This window comes from Sphaeramia orbicularis, chromosome 22 (assembly GCF_902148855.1).
Source record: "Sphaeramia orbicularis chromosome 22, fSphaOr1.1, whole genome shotgun sequence".
NCBI lineage: Eukaryota > Metazoa > Chordata > Actinopteri > Kurtiformes > Apogonidae > Sphaeramia > Sphaeramia orbicularis.
Window position 1 is genome coordinate 55,226,037 of NC_043978.1, and position 21,292 is coordinate 55,247,328.

Sequence of the window (21,292 nt, forward strand, 5' to 3'; positions counted from 1 at the left end):
GACAGACACACAGACAGACAGACAGACAGACACACAGACAGACACACAGACAGACAGACAGACAGACACACAGACAGACAGACAGACAGACACACAGACAGACAGACAGACAGACAGACACACAGACAGACAGACACACAGACAGACACACAGACAGACAGACACACAGACAGACACACAGACAGACAGACACACAGACAGACAGACACACAGACAGACAGACAGACAGACAGACAGACACACAGACAGACACACAGACAGACAGACACACAGACAGACAGACACACAGACAGACACACAGACAGACACACAGACAGACAGACACACAGACAGACACACAGACAGACAGACACACAGACAGACAGACACACAGACAGACAGACAGACACACAGACACACAGACAGACACACAGACAGACAGACACACAGACAGACACACAGACAGACAGACACACAGACAGACACACAGACAGACAGACAGACAGACAGACACACAGACAGACACACAGACAGACACACAGACAGACAGACAGACAGACAGACAGACACACACACAGACAGACAGACAGACACACAGACAGACACACAGACAGACAGACACACAGACAGACAGACAGACAGACAGACACACAGACAGACACACAGACAGACAGACAGACACACAGACAGACAGACACACAGACAGACAGACAGACACACAGACACACAGACAGACACACAGACAGACAGACACACAGACAGACACACAGACAGACAGACAGACACACAGACAGACAGACACACAGACAGACACACAGACAGACAGACACACAGACAGACAGACACACAGACACACAGACAGACAGACAGACACACAGACAGACACACAGACAGACAGACAGACAGACAGACACACAGACAGACAGACACACAGACAGACAGACAGACACACAGACAGACAGACAGACAGACGCACAGACAGACAGACACACAGACAGACACACAGACACACAGACAGACACACAGACAGACAGACACACAGACAGACACACAGACACACACACAGACAGACACACAGACAGACAGACACACAGAGACACACACACAGACAGACAGACAGACAGACAGACACACAGACAGACACACAGACACACACACAGACAGACACACAGACAGACAGACACACAGAGACACACACACAGACAGACAGACAGACAGACAGACAGACACACAGACACACAGACAGACAGACCAACACCAGCAAAAACAGAACCTCCTCGGTGGAGGTAATAATGCCAAAATAAAGGTCATTGGAAATGAAAACATTCGCACTGTTGTGGTTAGTTATGACTTTGATGAAGAGCTTTTGTGTTAAACTGTTCAGTTTTCACTCATTAACAGTTGACTTTCCACCCCAGCACAGAGACAGCTGGTGTACAGATGGTGCCATAGGCCACAGATGCTTCGTTGTGTTTACCTGTACAGCATCCAGCATGGAGCGGGCTTGCTGCAGAGGCACAGTGGTCCCTGTCTGAGGCGCCTCTGCAGGGTGGGAGACCTCCACAAGCCACTTCCGCAGCTTCTCTACCATTTCTCTGTAGCGCTGCCACTGACGGATGAGGCCGTCAATGATGCCCCGCCTCTGCTGGGCACGACGCACGACGCCCTGCCACTGGTTACTCAGCAGTGCCAACTTCAGGTTGAACTCATCTCTGCAAGACAAGAAAAAAATATTAAGACTGATTGACAACACACGTCTGTGTTTAATCTATTTCTAATACAATAATAAACACTGGGTAGAGTAATGTTAAAAAATGGGACATACAATAAAGTGTCTGTTTACCTGTCATCAACCTGGCCTTGCTCTAACATCCTCTGTCCATCACTAATGATCGAATGAAGAATCTGCTGACGACTGAACATCTCAGCTTGGAATAACTGAAAGAATTTGTAAAAATAAGTGATGAATAAATAACAAGTTAAATTAAGAAGGTCAATACCTAAATAAGGGAATCTTACCTCATGAGCCTTTTGCTGCTCCATCAAACTCTGGTAGTTCCCAGAAATTTCTACGGCAAGATTTTCTTCTGTTTGGACCAAAAACTCCATCCAGGTTTCACACTTCTCTAGGAATGTCTGTTGCTGCAGCAGGAATGACTGCAGCTTGCTGCAAGCATCCAAAAACCTCATTAGTATACAATGATTAGGGCTATAAGAAAATAACAGTTCTGCAATATATCGCAATATTTCATTTCACAATACTGTATCAATATTAAAAAGTACTGTATCAATATTTTTAGGTATTTATTCAAATACAGAAATTGTGGAGGTTCAGTTTTGGTTTTTGTTTATATTTTATTTTTTTTTTTATTTTTTTTTCTCCCCAGAATATTTTATTGGAAATATGCAATACAAAACTTTTACACCATTTACAAAAATACAATTTAGCATTTCCATTTTGCATACATACAACGTCAGAGAAAGAAAGAAGAAAAACCCCCCAAAAGGAACAAAAAACAAATGCAAAAACCCAAAACACCCTAAAACAACCCCCCCCCTCCCACACACACACACACACACACACACACACACACACACACCTCAGTGAATCATGGCTTTCATATTTTATTTATTATTATTTAACACTGTTTTATTCAATAATGTTTGTTCCTTTGTTTGGATTGAACTCAAATCCTGTTCTGATGTTAGCTGTGAACTAACAGAATCTGAACATTTGAACAGGATCTGAAACTGGAATGTCTGTAAAACAGAATTTCAGTTTGAACACAGGAACATTTTGTGATAGAACATTAGATCCTGTTGGGATCAAATTAAAATGTGTTTAGTATTTGTGCAGATTTCTGGTGTAATTCAATTCTTCACGGAAATAATCATTTAAAAAAAATAGACAAACAAAAAAATGCCTTTTTAACAGTATCGTGATATATCATATCATGTTCCTAGAATTGTGATTTGGATCATATTGCCAGATTCTTGCCAATACACAGCCCTAGCAATGATCAGTACTTTTAATGCCATCTCAGTAGAATACACCTACTAGTATAACAGGCAGAATATAACGGTTTGTTTTAGGTCCACTTATCTGAAAAAGGGCTGTGTGTGTTAATATGCTGAGTGAGCATTTTCATTGTAAATGTTTTTTTTTTTTTTTTTTTGAGATTTACTGTTTGTTTTATAATTTCAAAACAATTAAAACCATATCTGTCCAAAATCTGTCTGGTTTAAATTAAAAATGGAGGTTTTTTGTGTCAAACCTGAATCTCTCCGTTGTCTGTGCAGAGGCTGTTGACCAGCTCCTGTTGAGGTTCTGCATGCGCTTGATCTCTGAATCATTGAGAGGGAGGCGGTAACCGAGTTCATTCAGACGCTCTAATTCAGGGGCCATGCTGCTGAATTTCAGCATGAGTCTCTATAAAATGAGAGAGAAATATTAACATTATAAAACATACACAACGTAACAACATAAACAAAACATATGTGTCTCATGTAAATCAGTAAGACTGAGTATTTCAAATACAACAAGAAGAATTAAGAAACAAACAGACAGAAAAAAAGAAACCTTAAGCTCCTCCATCCGGTCTTGAATGACTGTGAGATCAGTGGTGCCGTTGGGATCTTGAGTCCTCAGAGCCTCCTCAGCTTCAGCTATCCAGCTTCCCAATGAATCCAGCTGATCATTAAAAGTTTCATAGTCTTGGACTCCAGTCTGGTGTGAGAGAGAAATGTTCATTTAAGAATCAACGCCCAAATGCTATTACTTAAAGTGTAAAACATACTGAGACACAAACGTGTAAATATAAATCAAATTGCTGTGACTGTGTTTTGAGACTTTGTGTCTGACCCAATTGAGAGTGAAATACAACTATTCATCATGTTTGGTAAACACTAAAGGGAAGGGTTTGCAGGTATTCATATGTGAGTGGACAAAATTAAACTTGATCCAATTACACACCTGTATGTAATCAGATAATTTCTTCTATTGTCAAAATTCTACACACTGCATTGAGATGAACAGAGCAGTGAAACACAAAGAAACGATTTTCTTCTCTTTCAATTGGGCAGAAATGGAAGTAGTATTCAGACCCACTGCTAGAGTAAAAGTAGAAATACCACAGAGAAGAAATACTCCATTACAAGTAAAAGTCCTGAATTTAAAACATTCCCTTAGTATGTAAGTATTTTAGCAAACTATAATTCAATGTATCAAAAGTAAAAGTAGGATCAACTGATTACACTCGTCAAGGTATTAATTAGTGTTTAAACTATGCTCAGAAAATTGACTGGGGGTCCATAAGGCACAGGTGTCAAACATGCGGCCCAGGGGCCAAAGCCGGTCCCCCAAAGTTTCCAGTCTGGCCTACAGGATGAATTTGCAAAGAGCAAGTTAGGGCATCAAACTCAAAAATAAAATCATAATAACCTATAAATAATGACAACACCATTTTTTCCCTTTGATTTAGTGCAAAAAACATTAAATTATGAAAATGTTTACATTAACAAACTATCCTTTAACAATAAAATGTGAATAACCTGAACAAATATGAACAACCTGAAATGTCTAAAGAAAATTAAGTGGAATTTTAACAATATTCTGCCTGTTACTAAATGTTTTGTGCCTTTGTAGATCTGATGTGTAATGCACATGTATAAATGATAAGTCGAGGTGTAATATTGATAAAATTGTACTTATATTTCTTAACAAATTCAGTTTTTTTCAGGTTATTCACATCCTTTTTGTTTGGATAGTTTGTAAATGTAAACATTGGCATAATTGAATGTTATTTTTTGCTCTAAAACAATTGGCAGTTGTCATTATTTATTGGTTCTCATGCTATTATTGTACTGGTCCGGCCCACTGCAGATTAAATTGGGCTGAATGTGGCCCCCGGAAGAAAATGAGTTTGACAGCCCTGCCATAAGGGAATCATTACAATAGGGCAAATTACTAATGGCACTTATTTCAGTTCAATCTTATCAATTCACATTCCTTCGCTTGACTCTTAAGACCAGAACTTGGGACTTTCAGTCATCATTAATGTTTACCTGGAGTGTGGTGAGTTGTCTTGTGAGAGCCTGTTCTACAGAAGAAAGGCGCTGGCTGAGTGACAGATGATCGGACTGAATGGCAGATGCCGCTGATGTGTCCACCTGCTGTTTGAGTTGATCACCTAGTTCTTGTAAAACCTGCAGGGAGGCCTGTACCGGAGCCTGCGACCGAAGCACCTCCTGAAACAAATCATCCACAGAAATGAACCTCCAGAACAAGGCAAGGCAAGGCAGGTTTATTTCTATAGCACATTTCATGTACAAGACAATTTAAAGTGCTTTACATAAAACATTAAAAGCATTACAGCAGAAGCAATAAAAAGTAGAGGCATGAGAAAAACAAACAAAAAAATCACATAAATAGATAAAACAGACAAGCAGATAAAACAGGTAAAAACTTTTAGCTTAAAAGGAACAGTGCAGATCTGAACTGATGAATCCAAACTGTATTCAAATGCAGCTGAGAACAGGTGGGTCTGGAACCTGGGTTTAAATAAACTGAGTGTTTCAGCTGATCTGGGGTTTTCTGGAGTTTGTTCCAGACATGTGGAGCATAGAAGCTGAACGCAGCTTCTGCAGATCTGGGTCTGACTCTGGGAACTGACAACAGACTGGATCCAGATGACTTGAGGGGTCTGGGAGGTTCAAACTGGGTCAGGAGGACCGGATCCAGATGACCTGAGGGGTCTGGGGGGTTCATACTGGGTCAGGAGGTCACTGATGGATTTAGGTCCTAAACCATTCAGAGCTTTATAGACCAGCAACAGAACTGGAAAGTCTGTCCTCTGACGGACAGGCAGCCAGTGGGAGGAGCTCAGAGTTGGACTAATGTGGTCCAGTGGGAGGAGCTCAGAGCTGGACTAATGTGGTCCAGTGGGAGGAGCTCAGAGCTGGACTAATGTGGTCCAGTGGGAGGAGCTCAGAGCTGGACTAATGTGGTCCAGTAGGATGAGCTCAGAGTCAGACTAATGTGGTCCAGTGGGAGGAGCTCAGAGTTGGACTAATGTGGTCCAGTGGGAGGAGCTCAGAGTTGGACTAATGTGGTCCAGTGGGAGGAGCTCAGAGTTGGACTAATGTGGTCCAGTAGGAGGAGCTCAGAGTCGGACTAATGTGGTCCACTTTTCTGGTCTTAGTGAGTACTCCAGCAGCAGAGTTCTGAATGAGCTGCCGTTGTCTAATGGATTTTTTCGGTCGACCTGTGAAGACACTGTTCCAATAATCAGCCGACTGCAGATGAATGCATGGACTAGTTTTTCCAGGTCCTGCTGAGACATCAGATCTTTTATCCTTGAGGTGTTCTTAAGGTGATAGTAGGCTGCTTTTGTGACTGCCTTGATGTGTTTTTCAAAATGTAGGTCTGAGTCCATCACTACACCCAGATTTCTGGCCTGGTTGGTGGTTTTCAGGTCTGTAGACTGAAGCTCTGTGGTGACCTGCAGTCGTTTCTCTACAACACACAGAACATAGAAACTGTGCCAAATAACCGGATCTAAATCTCACTCACGCTGCATTCGTGGATCCAGTCGGACACTTGCTCATCAGCGATGTCCTTGCTGCAGGCGGTCTTGAGGAGATGGCCCGCCTTCTCCTCATGCAGCTGGATACTGCTGCAGCTCTGCTCATAAAGCTCCTTATAGCGCTGCCATAGCTGAAGCAGGGCTTTGCTGCTTCTCAGACGCTCTGCAATCTCTTCTAGTAGCCCAGTCCACCTGAGTGCAAACAAGACATGGATCAGTGGAATACAGGGCTGCCAAGTCATTTTTTTCCGGGGGCCACATTCAGCCCAATTTAATCTGCAGTGGGCCGGACCAGTACAATAATAGCATGAGAACCAATAAATAATGACAACTGCAAATTGTTTTAGTGCAAAAAATAACGTTCATTTATGCCAATATTTACATTTACAAACTATCCAAACAAAAAGGATGTGAATAACCTGAAAAAAAACTGACTGTGTTAAGAGATATAAGTACAATTTTATCAATATTATGTCTCAACTTATCATTTATACATATGCACATAAACATTTAGTAACAGGCAGAAAATTATTAAAATTGCACTTCATTTTCTTCATTTCTTCAAGTTATTCACGTTATTGTTAAAGGATAGTTTGTTAATGTAAATATTTTCATAATTTAATGTTTTTTGCACTAAATCAAAGAGAAAAAAATTGGCGTTGCCATTGTTTATAGGTTATTATGACATTATTTAGGAGTCTGATGGCCTAACTTGCACTTTGCAACTTCATCTCGCGGGCCGGATTGGAACCGTTTGTGGGCTGTTTTTGGACCCCGGGCCACATGTTTGACACCTGTGGTGTAATGGATAAGGTACATTGTTCTTGTTTAATAAAATCGTCTTGTTGGATCTCTTGTTTTTTCCTGAATGACACTGATATTGATTTTGTGCCTTGTAATAGGCTTTGCATATTTAATCATGTCAAATCAATTTTTGCAAAGAAATATAATAATTTTATATTTTCCAAAATTGAAAAACCAATAAATGTCTTTTCTTCTTCACAAAGTGTGCTGCAGTTGTACACTATATATAGAGTGATGGAATTATACTCAAATTTCAGAACTGTGACCACTGTAGCACATATAATAACATATCAACAATAAAACAAATAGATGACAAACAGTAAGAAAACTCTCAGGCACTCTCTTTAAGCATTAAAATGCCTTTATTCTCACAGCATGGTCATGTATAGACCTTAAAAAACACTTCAATGCATTTCAGCTTCAAGCCTTCATCAGGAAGTAAAAAAAAAAACTGTGGTGTTGACTTCCTGATAAAGGCATGAAGCCAAAAAGCATTTAAGTGTTTTTTTGAACATCTATACACGACCATGCCATGAGAATAAAAGCATTTTAATGCTTAAAGAGAGTGCCTTGGAGTTTTCTGACTGTATGTCATCTACTTTATGAATCCCTTTTTCCAGAGTACGTCAAACAAAATCTTTTTTGGATCTTAGAAGCTTTCCTTCCCATGATTTTTGGAATTTAAAAAAAGAAAAAGTTTTGAGTTGAATGCAGTCACCTTCCATTGACATCCTTAAGGGTGGTGTTGAGTGAATCTGATACTGAAGGGTGACACTCCTTCAGCAGCTGGTGGGTCACAGCACCAAACTTTCTCAGGCTGCTCTCTTGTTTCTCCAGTTCTTCTTGCAAATTCTTCAGAAGAGAAAAATACCTTCATGTAGTGGCTTGATTCACATTTTGTGAAATTCTGTGTTGTTGTCCCCTCAAACATACCTCCAGACTCTGCACTTGCAGCTGAACAGCCTCCAGGGAGCCAGTGAGGAGGCGGAAGCGAGACACAGAATATCTTCCCTCCATCAGGTAGCCATTGATCTCTTCTGAGGCCTGTTTGTAGAGGCTCCACTGATCCAACACTGACTTCAGGCTGATTTTCAGCTGCCCAATCTGTGGAACAAAAAATTCAATTTCAAGTGAAATAGAAATTAGTTCTAGAGCACAGCAGAACAGGCTGTCTAAGTACCACACTAAAAACTTGACTGAGTGGAGAAGCTTACCAAGTGGTCCAAGTTTGCCCAGGTGTGATTGACACCCTGCAGTGTCTCCATGACGATAGCACACGCCTCATCGGTCTTATTTTGGACAAGGGCACACCCCTGCTCCTCCACCCTCTCTAATTCTTTCTCTTTTTCCTTCACCATGTCCTCCATTTCCTGAAAACATTTATGGTGAATTTTATACACTCACAGTCAATGAAAACTTACCATAGACCATATTTTTCGACTTAATTTTTATTTTAAACCCTAAACTGGAATGTTTTCATATGAATCATTTGTTTAGGATATCGGCATACAGAAACAAAAATCTAAAGTTTCAAGAATAATTTCAAAACAAAAAACTTAACTAAAGAAAATGGCTCCTGCCAAACACACAGTCCCTACAGTAGTGGTCCTGGTCCTGGTCCTGGTCTGCAGTTGTCCCTGTCTCTCTCCCTGGACTCGGTCTGTGTTCATCAGAGCCTGTGGTGTTGTGGCGTTCCTCCAGGTTTGGGACCAGCCCATCCATAGTCCTGGCTGTATGACTGGAGCTCAGACCGGCCTCCACCATACCCAGGTCCAACCCACAGACGACGTTCAGGTGACAGACGTGGCATGGTGCGTTCACTGGACTAACAATGGAGGCCTTTTTTGGGCCTTTATATAGGCCTTCCAAACCAGTCCTCAGATTGTGCACAGACCCACTGAGTACTGCTCAGTGTGTATTTGGTCCACTTTAGTAAACAGACCAACCCATGTGTAATGAACAGAGACAACATGACAACTCCTCATTATCTGAACGACCCCAGCACTAAGGCAGCAAGAAATCCACTATGAAGAATTACAACCAACGACAAGTAGAAATATGCAGACATTTACACCTCAGAGTTTCTATTGACTGTCAGTATATGACTGAAGTCAAGCAGATGTTCAACCAGAGGCGATTTCTTTCAGACTGCAGTGGAAGCTCAGCTTCCCCTAAAATGACTCCCATTAAATGCTCAAATCTGTTCAGTTGTTTTCATTTCATTGACTCCAAATGTGTTGGAACACGTTCATCTCTCAGACCATTTGGTTCAGAATCAGTTTGATCCCAGATCAGTGGACTGGATGTTGTTCACTTCTCCTCCATTCCCGTGTCTGTGTTTGTTCATTCCATCTCTGCTCAGTGCATTTGTCCGTAGACGCTCAGCGTCCATGCACTTCAATGGGACTGAGTGGAACTGCTTTTTTCATTGACTCTAAACTGACGCTAATTGGATAAATGACACCATGCTGTCCCGCCCCCGGACGCCGAGCGTCTCTGGGGGTGAATGGAGCTGTGGGCGGAGCTCGGCCGGGCCGGATGCTGAGCTTCCACATGCTGATTGGAAGATCAGTCCAAAGGCTGAATCCTGTTTGATTGACAGCTATTTTCAGATCTGCTCCTTCACTGACACAGTTCAGTTTAATACCGTCACACATTCTGCTGGGAAATCACACAAACCAAATGAACTGTTCATTTCTTGCACTGTAAATAAAACACACTCGTACTTCCTTGTTTCAATTTAACAAAATTTCAACGTATTCTTGTTTAGTTGGTACGATAAGGTCACTGAGCATTTTCTGAAAAAGGAACAGAGGACGAATTTATGTTTAAATAACTGGACTTTTTTTTTGATATAAGCCGAAAATGAGCTTCCCCTGTCTGAAAGACCAGCAGCCGCCACTGTGTTCAACAACTAAACACCAAGCAGTACCTGGCAGTCTTTGAGTGCATTCTGCACAGAAGTCAGGTCCTCGATCCTGTGTTTCCTTTTCAGCCGTTCTTCTTGTGTGGCCATCCAGGACTTCAAGGTCTGGACGCTGCTCTCATACTCCAGCCACATCTCCAACAGGCTCTCCAGGAACTGGATCTGTCAGTGTTCAATGCCAAGTAATCTGTTAATATTATGTTTTTTTTCCTTATAAATGACAGTATTTGTTGCACTTTCTGTGCACATGGCGCTGGCATTTACCCTCTCATTAATGCGGCCTTGTAGGATCTGCCAGCGTCGGTTCATAGCTCCCAGTCGCTCAGCAAAATCTGTCTTGTCACTGCGCTTGCTCTCCGCATCCTGACTGCTGATCTGCAACACTGACTGGTTCACAAAGTCCACAGTCAGCTGCTTACAGCTTAGATCTACTCTAAAACCCTGAAGGGAGGAAACAGTCATACATTTCATTACAATGGCATGAATGTTGCAAATAAAATGTAGTGATTAGTAAAAACACCAGAGGCCATTATCAGGACCAAACAGGATTATGGGGTTAGTAAAGTAACTTCTGCTTCAGTCCTGGGTTTTCTGTATCATGACTATGGTTCAGTTTCTCCTCAGGGTATATTCTCCATGATAACTTACACTGGAAAACTGATGATCTTGTTACAGGTTATGTTCTTTATAATGGAACAAAACTTTAAAAGCACGGCCTACTGATCACTACTGACCAATCCCATCTCTTGTATGACCCATAAGACCAAAAACAACTTTCCAAAAAAAAGGAATAAATAAATGAATGAATAAATAAGCAAACTTACAGAATAATACAATCTTTTTGAGTAGCACATGGTTTATGTACTCCCGTATAATCTTTAGGTTTGGAATACATTTTTTTTACTTTTTATTTAAACTTTTTTAAAACACTTTTACAGCACAATAACAACAATAACAGAGCACAAAACAACAAGGGGGGGATGCTGTTCCATATGCACTCATCTGCCTTTCTGCATCAGATCTGGTGACAAGAATTAGTGTCCTTGAATATGGTTCATTTCTCCTGTCTTCAATTAAAAAATCTCACCTTAATCCTCAGATGAAACCTTCATTTTCCATGATATAAATTTCCTCTATAGTGTCCAGCTACTGTTGTGGTCGAAGAGGGTCACTTCTTAACCAGTTCCTTGTGACCACCTTTTTGCAGGCATGAATTTATATTTTAACTAGGTAAGTGTCTTCTCTTTTAGTTACATCATCAGGTATTAGACCCAGGTAGATAATCTGGGTTTGTCTGTTTGTCTGTCTGTCTGTGTGTGTGTGTGCAAGATAACTCAAAAAGTTATGGACGGATTTGGATGAAAATTTCAGTAAATGTTGAAACTGGCACAAGGAACAAATGACTACATTTTGGTGGTGATCAGGGGTGGGGGGGCCACGGGGGCCCACTGATCTGCCTTGGTGGAGGTCTGCGCTCTCTGAGTGCTTCTAGTTTAAAATGTCCTCCAGTGTCTGAACAACACTGTTCCAAAAACATTTGGATTTTTACACGTGCCCAAAAGACATGTGAGTGATTGGCATTCATATAGCCACACCCTCTCCAGCATTGCTGCTGTTTTCTTAACTGTTTGCTTTTAATATTTGGTGCAATAAAAAAGTGAATGAGGCTTTTCCAGCCAAATTCTTGCCAACCTTTAGAGCTGGTGGATGTTCGCTGCGTTTTACCCATAGAATGCCACTCACTTTCAGACAGAGTAATATTCAGTCCTGATTCCCATTTTGATTTAACATAAAATGAATTCACACCATTATATTTTTGTAGACCCTGATATAATTTAGACACAATCTTAGTGGGTGTTTGTTTGTGAAGACCTTAATCACTTCGTTGCCCTCTGATAAGTTACTCTTAAGCTCCCTGTCAAAAAAATGTTTTACCTGTAAACATCCGTACTGATCCTTGTCCTCCAAATTATGTTGTTTTTTTTGTTTTTTCAAATGATTTCAAGGTTTTCCCTTCAATGAGTGTAAAAATGGCTGTTATTCCCTTTCCTCTCCACCTCAGAAATCGATTATCAGACTTAGCGGGGTCAGACTTATCTGATTGGGAAAGCCATATAAGCAGTTTACCATAATTTTTCAAATTATATTTCTTGATAATCTCGTTCCGTATTTTCAATTGTCCTTTTATGATGACATTATCTTCCTTATATTCTGTGTGTTCTTTACTCCCTAAACTGGCCTGAGGTTGGGCTATGTCTAAATTTAGCTCAATATTATTGTTTCCATTTGCCTTGATACACGGGGGAACATTGGATTCCATTTTTGGATTTCTTTTTTACTTTAGCTGAAAGCCTAAGGCACAAATTGGCACATATCATGACAAAATATCTAAGCACTACTTTAATTTGACAGAACATACATTTATAACTGTAGTTAGATATGCTTGTACCTGCCATAGAAATAACAGGATTATTTAACAATGTGTGTTTGCTCCTGGAGGATTCTGTTGGGTTTCTGTAAATTGGCTTAGAGTCTGGTTTGGACCAACTCTATATATAAAGTGTCATGAGAGAACTTTTTTGTTGTGATCTGGTGCTATATAAATAAAATTTGATTGCTTGAGTGATTTGATTGGTTTTCCCCGGTAAGTCGCTTTGGAAAAAAGCGTCTGCCAAATGCATAAACAGAAACAGAAACAATATTAGTGTCTGTTCTGGTAACTTTGTGCCACCACTGTATAGGTCTAATAATAGTTTAATTATACAAATACACCATTAACAGATATTAATTAGCAGAGAATTTTTAGAATGCATGAAATTAATTATGCTTGCCTTGCCTTCATAAAATCTGAATATGGCAGATATGTTGCAACTTAAAACATACAAAGCCCATAGCTGAAATATTTATAATCACAATATAAAAAGTACAAAACAAAAAGTAAACTGAGCAGATGCATCTGATTTATGGATAGCTCTGTATGCTAGTTCTGCACTGACCTCCTCGGAAAAGAACAGGCGTGTAAGTGATTTTTGCAATGATTGTGTAGAGCGTAGAGTGTAGACCTTTGTGTAGAGATTTGAATGAGCAGTACCTTTCACATTCACACAGAAGGTATTTTGTTACCAACATTCATGTTGACACTGGCTGCAGCCACTGTATTGACTATAGCCTGTTATGTTTTTTGTTTTTTTTTTTAAATAGTTTACATCAGTTTGTTTTTCTTGTACAAAATATTCAGCACCTGTTGATGTTTGTGACTGGTCATCTTCTACCAGTTCTGCTTCTTTTATTTGAATATGCAGATAACTAGAGTCAGACATCCAATGTTGATTGAGTTAACCGATAACCCTCTTTGGGTTTCCACTTAGTGCAGTGATTTCTGACCTTTTTTGGTTCGTGACTCCATTTTAACGTCGCAAATTTCTGGCGACCCCAGACATTCAAAATGGAGACTTTTTTTTTTTTTGCTAAAATTAATTTGTTTTTGACTTGTATTAGTTTGCTATACTTTGTTGCAAATAAAGGTTAATTTCAGAGGACATTTAGTCTGTATAATGTCTATTATTGTGGACAGAGGCAGTAAATCCAGGTGTAGATTACTGCACACAGGCTCAGGATCTGTCCAGTCAGTCCAGCTGTGATTTACAAGGAGGACAATTAATACTGAACAAACAAGAACTGAAACTATGAATTATGAAAGAGCTGCAGCATCTGAAACTGACCACAGTGAACATTTGACACAGAAACAGAACCACAGTGCTGCAGTTTCACACTCACAGTTTGTCATGTCTTTTATGAATTGGGATTGTCTCTCTTAACTCACCATATATTTTTTATTAGTAAGTTTTTTGGGTTTTTTTTAATCAATTACTAGAAATTTCAGGCGACCCTAATTGAATTCCAGGTGACCCCATGTGGAGTCCCGACCCCAAGGTTGAAAAACACTGATTTAGTGTAAATGTGATTGTTAAGCAAGAAGCAAAGAGATCCTGTTCTGAATTTGTTTTGTGACACAGATGTAAGATTATATTGCAAATTAAAATTTGGACGAAAACAATAATCTGTGTTTACATAAATCAACTATTGCAGGTGGGACCCAGTTCTGCTAAAACGGTGAGTCCACTACCTTGTATTTCTGCAGATAGTCCTGAATCACACTGGAGCCCACTGCACTCTTGAGATTTTCTTCGTCCTCCTCAATCACATTCTCCATTAATGATATCCAGTTGAACAGTTCAGAGATGGCATGACGAGAGGCCAACTTCTCCATTTGAATCTGGGGAGGAAAAAAATGTCTTTGATATTGCATAATACTGACATTCAGAAGGATTTACACACTGACAGCTTTGTGCCGTAAACCTGCATCTATGACAGAAGGAAATGGGAATCCTATTTCCCCTCGGTAGCTAAGCCTTTTTAGTCTGACTGCATGCGACAGTACCTGATGCAGCTTCTCCTGCACCACTGGGATGCGTGTGAGCAGCTCGGTCCACTGAGTGTCAATGCGGGCCAGATCCGATCGCAGCACCACTGTGTCGACTTTCTTCAGACGCAGCAGCTGATTGCCCACGGTTACAACTGAGATCTTTAGGCTGGATTTGCCTTCGACTTCTTTAGAAAACTCCTGAAACAGTGAATCATCAACTACATATAATAATTCCATGAATAACACTACTACAACTTAATTCATTTTTATTTCATCCTACCTGTATGGCACACATGTCTATAATCATCGTAATAGCTTTTAAAATTTCATTTGTTTTTAGTTTTATTTAGTCCTTCAGATGGAGTTTTTGTTTTAAGCTAAAATTTAAATTAGTTTTACAAGTGCATACATAGTTTTATTTTTATTTTGAGGAAAACATATCATTTGAGTTTAGGTTTTATTTGTACATTTTAATCAAATATTATTTCCCAAATATCTATTACAGGTCCAGCATTAGGAAATTGAGTAGCTAAACTGTCATCCATTGGCACAGCGGTTTGCTAACATGTCTACTAATTGCATGGACACTTTGTAGCTATGCGTAAACTGTTAAACTCCTGTTATATTTTTTGTAATGACAACATATATATTCCATGTTCGTGACTATATGAATGTTTTATACAATATAGGTGTAATTTATATTACACATTAACTATATACCAGCATAAACAGTGGATTAATGAAGAAAATCTAAAAGGAAGAACATTTGTGGATGCTCTTACTGACACCACCTAAATTTGGTCAGAATATCAGGTTTTACTAAATGAACTGACTGTGAGTATTTGCTGCAGTCTGCGGCTGTATTGATGCACATTACACAAATTAGAAAACATCAAGGAAAAAAACAATACAAAGTCTGTGGTCTTACAAGAAAAGCAGCGAGATGGTCTCTGACACTTTCCAGCTCCTGAGGGACTAGAACAGCCTGGGTGTTCCAAAACTCCAGACGCTCCATTGCAGACTGTAGCCATTCACTGAGCTCTGCATACTCCCTCTGATACCTGGGAGAACAATCACATCTCAGCAACAGAACCGAACAATATGACGACACTGAGTATGCCAACGATACATACAGAGGCTTTTGAATATCGTGAAACCAAAGCTCTAGAATTTTATCACAAATAAGTGAGAATGTAGCTTTACTTAGTACTTTTCTACAAGTACAACACCACAATCAAACAACTGAAAATAAAAAGAAGAGAAAGTATGAAATACACTTTCAGAAAAGTGCACAGACCAACAATAAAAATAGGTCAGACTGGAGTGAAATGACAATAAACAAATATATAATGACATAAACATAAGATATGCGAGACAAAATAATTTCCAATATTATCAAAAACTGCATTATTTAATCATGGCTTTTGAAGGTCAAGCGTGAAGGTCCAATGATCTAGCTGCAAAAATGGAATGTAATTTTCTTATGTTTTCACTAGTGTACAATGGCACAAAAATGAAAATGTTTTTCTTAACTTGGAATGAGTTGTTTATATCGACAGAGGGAGTTGAGCGTTTGTTTGCTCTGTGCTGTTCTTGTGTTGAGTCCACCATGTTGCATCTCCATGTTTTCACAGTAGCTCAGAACAGGCAGCATCTAGCCTTAAAACTACTGGTACCCACTGTAACTTAAAATGACTATCTCCTTAACTACAAGTCCCATAACAGACAAAAACAAACCCTGGCTGTATAAAGAGGCTTCTACATTTTTTTTTTTTTTTAAATCTGCAACTTCAGAGGTTGATTTTACTAAATAACACACACAACTCATTTGTCACAACTCTTAAAAACGTCAACCCATTTGGGCAGATTAATATTCAGAGGGAGAAACTATTTCTTGACTAAAATTTCCTTAGGGGGTCAAATGAGTATCCATTTTTGTAAAAAAAAAAAACAAAAAACAAAAAAAACAAAACAGTTATCCTAAAGTCATAGAAGTGTGTGTAAATAATGCTAATCCATCTGTGCACAGACTACTGATATTCTTTGACAGTGAAAGCTCCATTTTCATAAATATTGGATTTGGAATAGCACGTGTATGTGAAAACTTTTGCTGGTGGACGGACGTGACATTACCCATGATGCTCTGCTCAGTCCCAGTACTTTATTAGGAATAAACTTCTAGACTTCCTATTGCTAATTGTGCTCTTCTTCATAAATGTTGGTATTGTGGATCTAAAACAATCCCAGCTGACACAAAAACACTAAATGTGTCAGTGGACGGATGTGACATGGTTGTTGTGGATCCCATCATACTGATGCTCTGCAGCCATGTCAGCGTTTACACTAATGATCCCTGTGCAAAAACTAGGAGCACTATTATTTATTGGATAGTTTAGCATCAGACTAAAGAGGAAAGAACAATCTAGAATTGTTCTCTGTGTCTAAAAATGCTTCTTATTGTAAAAGTGTTGATGTAAACAGTGCTGTGTGCCATTCTTCATGTATGTATTGGTGGAACATAAGCAGGATGGATCAGCACCATACTCCAGATTGAACCTGTACAAATAAAACATGTGATATGGAGGAGAGAATCTGGGAAGAAAAACTGGGGAATCCAAAAGAAGAGAAGATTTGTTTTTCAGCTCAGTTCAGTTCAAATAGAACTTGTCCATTTGTGACATGAAAATATAGCATTAATTGTGCTGAAATGGTTCATTTTTGAGCTGAAAACATAGTTCATATGAGCATCAACATGTTGAACAGAACTGAAATCCTGTCCATTTGAACAACTGTCATTTACCAACACAGAGTTCCTTTGGATTCACTGAGACTGATTTAATATGAACACAGACACAAAGAAGAGCTGTGAGCACATTTGAGCCGTTCTACATTTTGGGGGCATGTATTCTGGGGGTTTCTCATCACACTACAAACCACATACTTAGATTTGGAGCTTACTGCATGAAACTAAGTCCTCATCTGAACAATGACATCAAATTCGTATACCATCTGTTGTACGTGATTCCTAAAAGCATGTGTAACTCAGTGTGTTTCTGACCTGGTCCAGTGCTTTAGGGTAGCCTCCAGTCGCTGCAACTCTTTGTTGACTTTTGTGGTGTTATTGAGCCAGTGATCCCCCAGAAGGGCGAGCTGATTTTCTAATGCAGGGCAGCACACTGACTGCAAGAGATGTTTACCCTCATCCAACACCTGGTAGAGTCTGTGCTGGTGCTCTGTCAGCCTCCCTTTTAGACCCTTTACAGACAAAAAGAAACCACATATAGAAATGTTATAATAAGAACGTAGTTGGAGTTGCACTTCCCGATAACATTTAGGTAAAGACAGTGGATAAATCGCCCTCCTTTCCTAAATGGTGTCTCAAATAATACGGAGACTGATCTTTGCAAAGTGTGGCATAAATGGTGATAAGGCTGCTTGTAAATATAAAGCTGATTTTGTCAAAGTAAAACCAAATCTTCTAGAATTTTAGTTTTGTCATTTCTGGCTATATCATATCACAGCTGTCAAACATGTGGCCCATCAAAGGGTTCAATCTGGCCTGCAGGATGAATTTGTACAATTGAAAAATTACACTGAAGATATTAACAATCAAGGATGTTCAAATCATTTTAGGTCAGTTCAATCTGAAGTGGGTCAGAGCAGTAAAATACTATCATAATAACCTATAAATAATGACAACTGCAAATGTTTGTCTTTGTTTTAATGTAAAAAAAAATAATAATAAAATACACAAAAATGTTTACATTTACAGACTAGCCTTTTACAAAAAATGTGAATAACCTGAACAAATATGAACATCCTGAAATGTCTGTATAGAAGTAAGTGAAATTTTAATAATATTCTGTCTGTTATTAAATGTTTTGAGTATTTGTAGAGCCACTGGGATCTGTAAGTTGTGATGCACATGTATAAATGATAAACTGAGGTGTAATATTGTTAAAATTGCACTTATTTTTCTTCTGAATTTTCAGGTTGTTCATATTTGTTCATGTTACGTTCAAGTACAGTTCATAGATGTAAACATTTTCATGATGGAATTTTACTTTTTTTCACTCAAAAACACAGAAAACTTTGGAGTTGACATTCTTCATAAGTTCTTATCCTGTTATTTCTATTATTGTACTGGTTCGGCCCACTTTAGATCATATTAGGCTGAATGTGGAACTGAACTAACATGAGTTTGACAGCCCTGGGCTATATCTTATTACTGTCATTCCTACTGAATAAACCACTATGGTGTCATCCTGTACCTGATACAATGAGATTCTGTCAAGCAGCCGTTCTTCAGTCTCCTCCACCAGTCCAACAGTAGGGATACTTCCTTCAACTGCCTCCAACTGTCGGTTCAGGCTCTGATAGTCTTGCGCCAAGCGACACCATGTCTGACAAGAAAGAAAACACAGAAACTGAATTTAAAAGATAGATAAGGTCATATTTCATGTGTTACAGCCACATGATTAAGACACACTTGAAGATGAGCTGTTTCAAATAAAGACTCATACATGTTAGCCTTCTGTTATAAGCTTTTCCTAAGCTTAGGGTTCTGGGAAAAAGATCATGAAAATTTATTTTAGATATAGGGTTAGGATCAAGGCATGGTTACAGAAAATCTTGTAACCACTAAAAAACACCCAAAAAATGTTGAGTGTATTACCGTTCCAAAATTACTTTTTAACATATTGTACACCAACATATTGTATAAATCATTATCATAAAGTGCAAATGTTTCAGACGTAAAAGGAGGAAGTATTTCATATTTGACTTTATTGTGAATTTGTTTCAAACCAGGAACAAAAAAAGTTGCTAACTCACAGCCCGGTAGGTTTGCCTTTTACACGTCCAATAATCTATCAACAATTTTATGACATGATTTTATGAGATATTTATCAAGTTTGACTTTCAAATTGTGAGTCTTTTCTTCCCAAGGTAATAATTAATCTTTGCCTATTTATAGTTTTTATGATGGTTTTGTCTTTCCTTCAGTCCCACTTGTTGCTGCAGATGTCTTAAACTGCCGTAGCGGTAGAAAAAAAAAAGTTTTTTGAAGAGACAGAACGCTTTGGTGAAATAAAGTCCAGGCCCAGCCGTATGAAAGGACGATGTTAGAAGTTCCCAAGTGTTTGCATTTGTAAGTAATTTTAAAACCACATCATATGTGAGTTTGCAGCAGCCGTCACACTTAATGAGACAGAGGAATCACTTTAGAAATAAAGACAAACCCAATCTGTTGTGCTGCATGTAATATGTGTAAATAAAGAGTGTTAGAAATGAATGAAAATAAAAACCATATTGTACACTGTTGAAAAACACGCATTTCAACATTTCTGTTGAAATCAGTCAGTTTGCTTTCAACATTTTGATCTGGGTTACAGTTTTCGTACCTCAAGGATACACTCCAGCTCAACGCCCTTGCTATGTGCTTCTTTGAGGATTCTCTGAGCCTGGACCAGTGTCTCCTCCAGGGCTTGGCTCTCTTTGGGAAACATCAGAGCACTGATTTTCTTGAAGTATGTTTCTGTTAAAATCATATGGGATTCCAAACCCTGAAAGAACTCCTGGGGAAAATAAGACACAAACACATACAACTGAGTGCAACTATTATCCCCTCAGCCAAGTACACTGAGCATGACTTGCCCGAACTTCAACCAGTATTTCATACACTGTTGTCACCAGTGATCACTAGTTTAGCAGAGCTGACCAAACCTTATGCTTGTCTAGGTGATTCTGGACTTCTTCTACAGAGCTGGCAATGATCCTCTGATCAGCAGCCATCTTGTCTCTAGCTGTGTCCACCAAGTCAGTCAGGTCCTGCAGAGCACGCTCGTACTGCTCCTTCAAAGCCATGTTCTGGTTTAGACCACTGCGACGGGAACCCACTGTCATCACCAGTTCCTCATAGGAATCCTAACAGTGTGTGTGGAAAAAATAGAGTTTATTCATAAAGACTTAAAGACCTCCTTATGCCTTGACCTGTCAGAAGCCCTTCACACAGGAACTCCAGACAAAGTCCAGACAATTACCGAGGCCGAGAAACCATCACACTAAGTAGAGCAGTTGAAGTACTTGAGTAATAAGATATGTCAATCAGTCAAATGTGGAAAAGATTGTTTTACTCTTATCAAAAGCATTGACGATGTTCAGGTTTGGACTCTGTGGTGGTCATCCATGCTCCCTGAACCACTCTGTCACAGTCTGAGCCCAATGACCCTGATGAATCCCAGTATTACTCTCTGACAAACTGACAGTTGTTTAAGAAATTGACTGCGTCGGTTAGTAATTACCCAATTACAGGATCTGATCTATTAGCTTCCTTTAATTCAGGTGGATTCACACTGTGTATTAATACATAATGTTGTACTGTATCCTTCAACCCTCCACCAAGGCCCTTACTAAGCAACAAGTGTGCCATTTTGGCACACTTGTGGAATAATGTAAAAAAAAAAATTCATACAGTTTGTTTTTAATTCTTTTACACTTTTTTCTATTTCATCAACTTGAGCCGTAAATAAAAATACCAAATACTCAATAATTGTCACATTTTTTAACCCTTTA

At 39.2% G+C, this 21,292-nt stretch overlaps 1 protein-coding gene across 1 annotated transcript in view; it reads right to left on the reverse strand.

The window, feature by feature from the left end:
- syne1b (spectrin repeat containing, nuclear envelope 1b) overlaps positions 1–21,292 on the reverse strand; it is a 211,586-nt gene that overhangs the window by 31,306 nt on the left and 158,988 nt on the right. The window contains exons 105-123 of the mRNA XM_030126274.1: positions 20,444–20,644; positions 20,122–20,295; positions 18,991–19,122; positions 17,778–17,974; positions 15,648–15,780; positions 14,735–14,917; positions 14,420–14,569; positions 10,558–10,734; positions 10,300–10,455; positions 8,582–8,737; positions 8,301–8,471; positions 8,086–8,219; positions 6,551–6,755; positions 5,044–5,226; positions 3,560–3,706; positions 3,255–3,409; positions 1,999–2,146; positions 1,823–1,917; positions 1,457–1,691 (exon numbers count right to left, since the gene is read on the reverse strand). Coding sequence (XP_029982134.1) covers positions 1,457–1,691; positions 1,823–1,917; positions 1,999–2,146; positions 3,255–3,409; positions 3,560–3,706; positions 5,044–5,226; positions 6,551–6,755; positions 8,086–8,219; positions 8,301–8,471; positions 8,582–8,737; positions 10,300–10,455; positions 10,558–10,734; positions 14,420–14,569; positions 14,735–14,917; positions 15,648–15,780; positions 17,778–17,974; positions 18,991–19,122; positions 20,122–20,295; positions 20,444–20,644 — 3,132 coding nt within the window. The remainder of the gene's footprint in view (positions 1–1,456; positions 1,692–1,822; positions 1,918–1,998; positions 2,147–3,254; positions 3,410–3,559; positions 3,707–5,043; positions 5,227–6,550; positions 6,756–8,085; positions 8,220–8,300; positions 8,472–8,581; positions 8,738–10,299; positions 10,456–10,557; positions 10,735–14,419; positions 14,570–14,734; positions 14,918–15,647; positions 15,781–17,777; positions 17,975–18,990; positions 19,123–20,121; positions 20,296–20,443; positions 20,645–21,292) is intronic.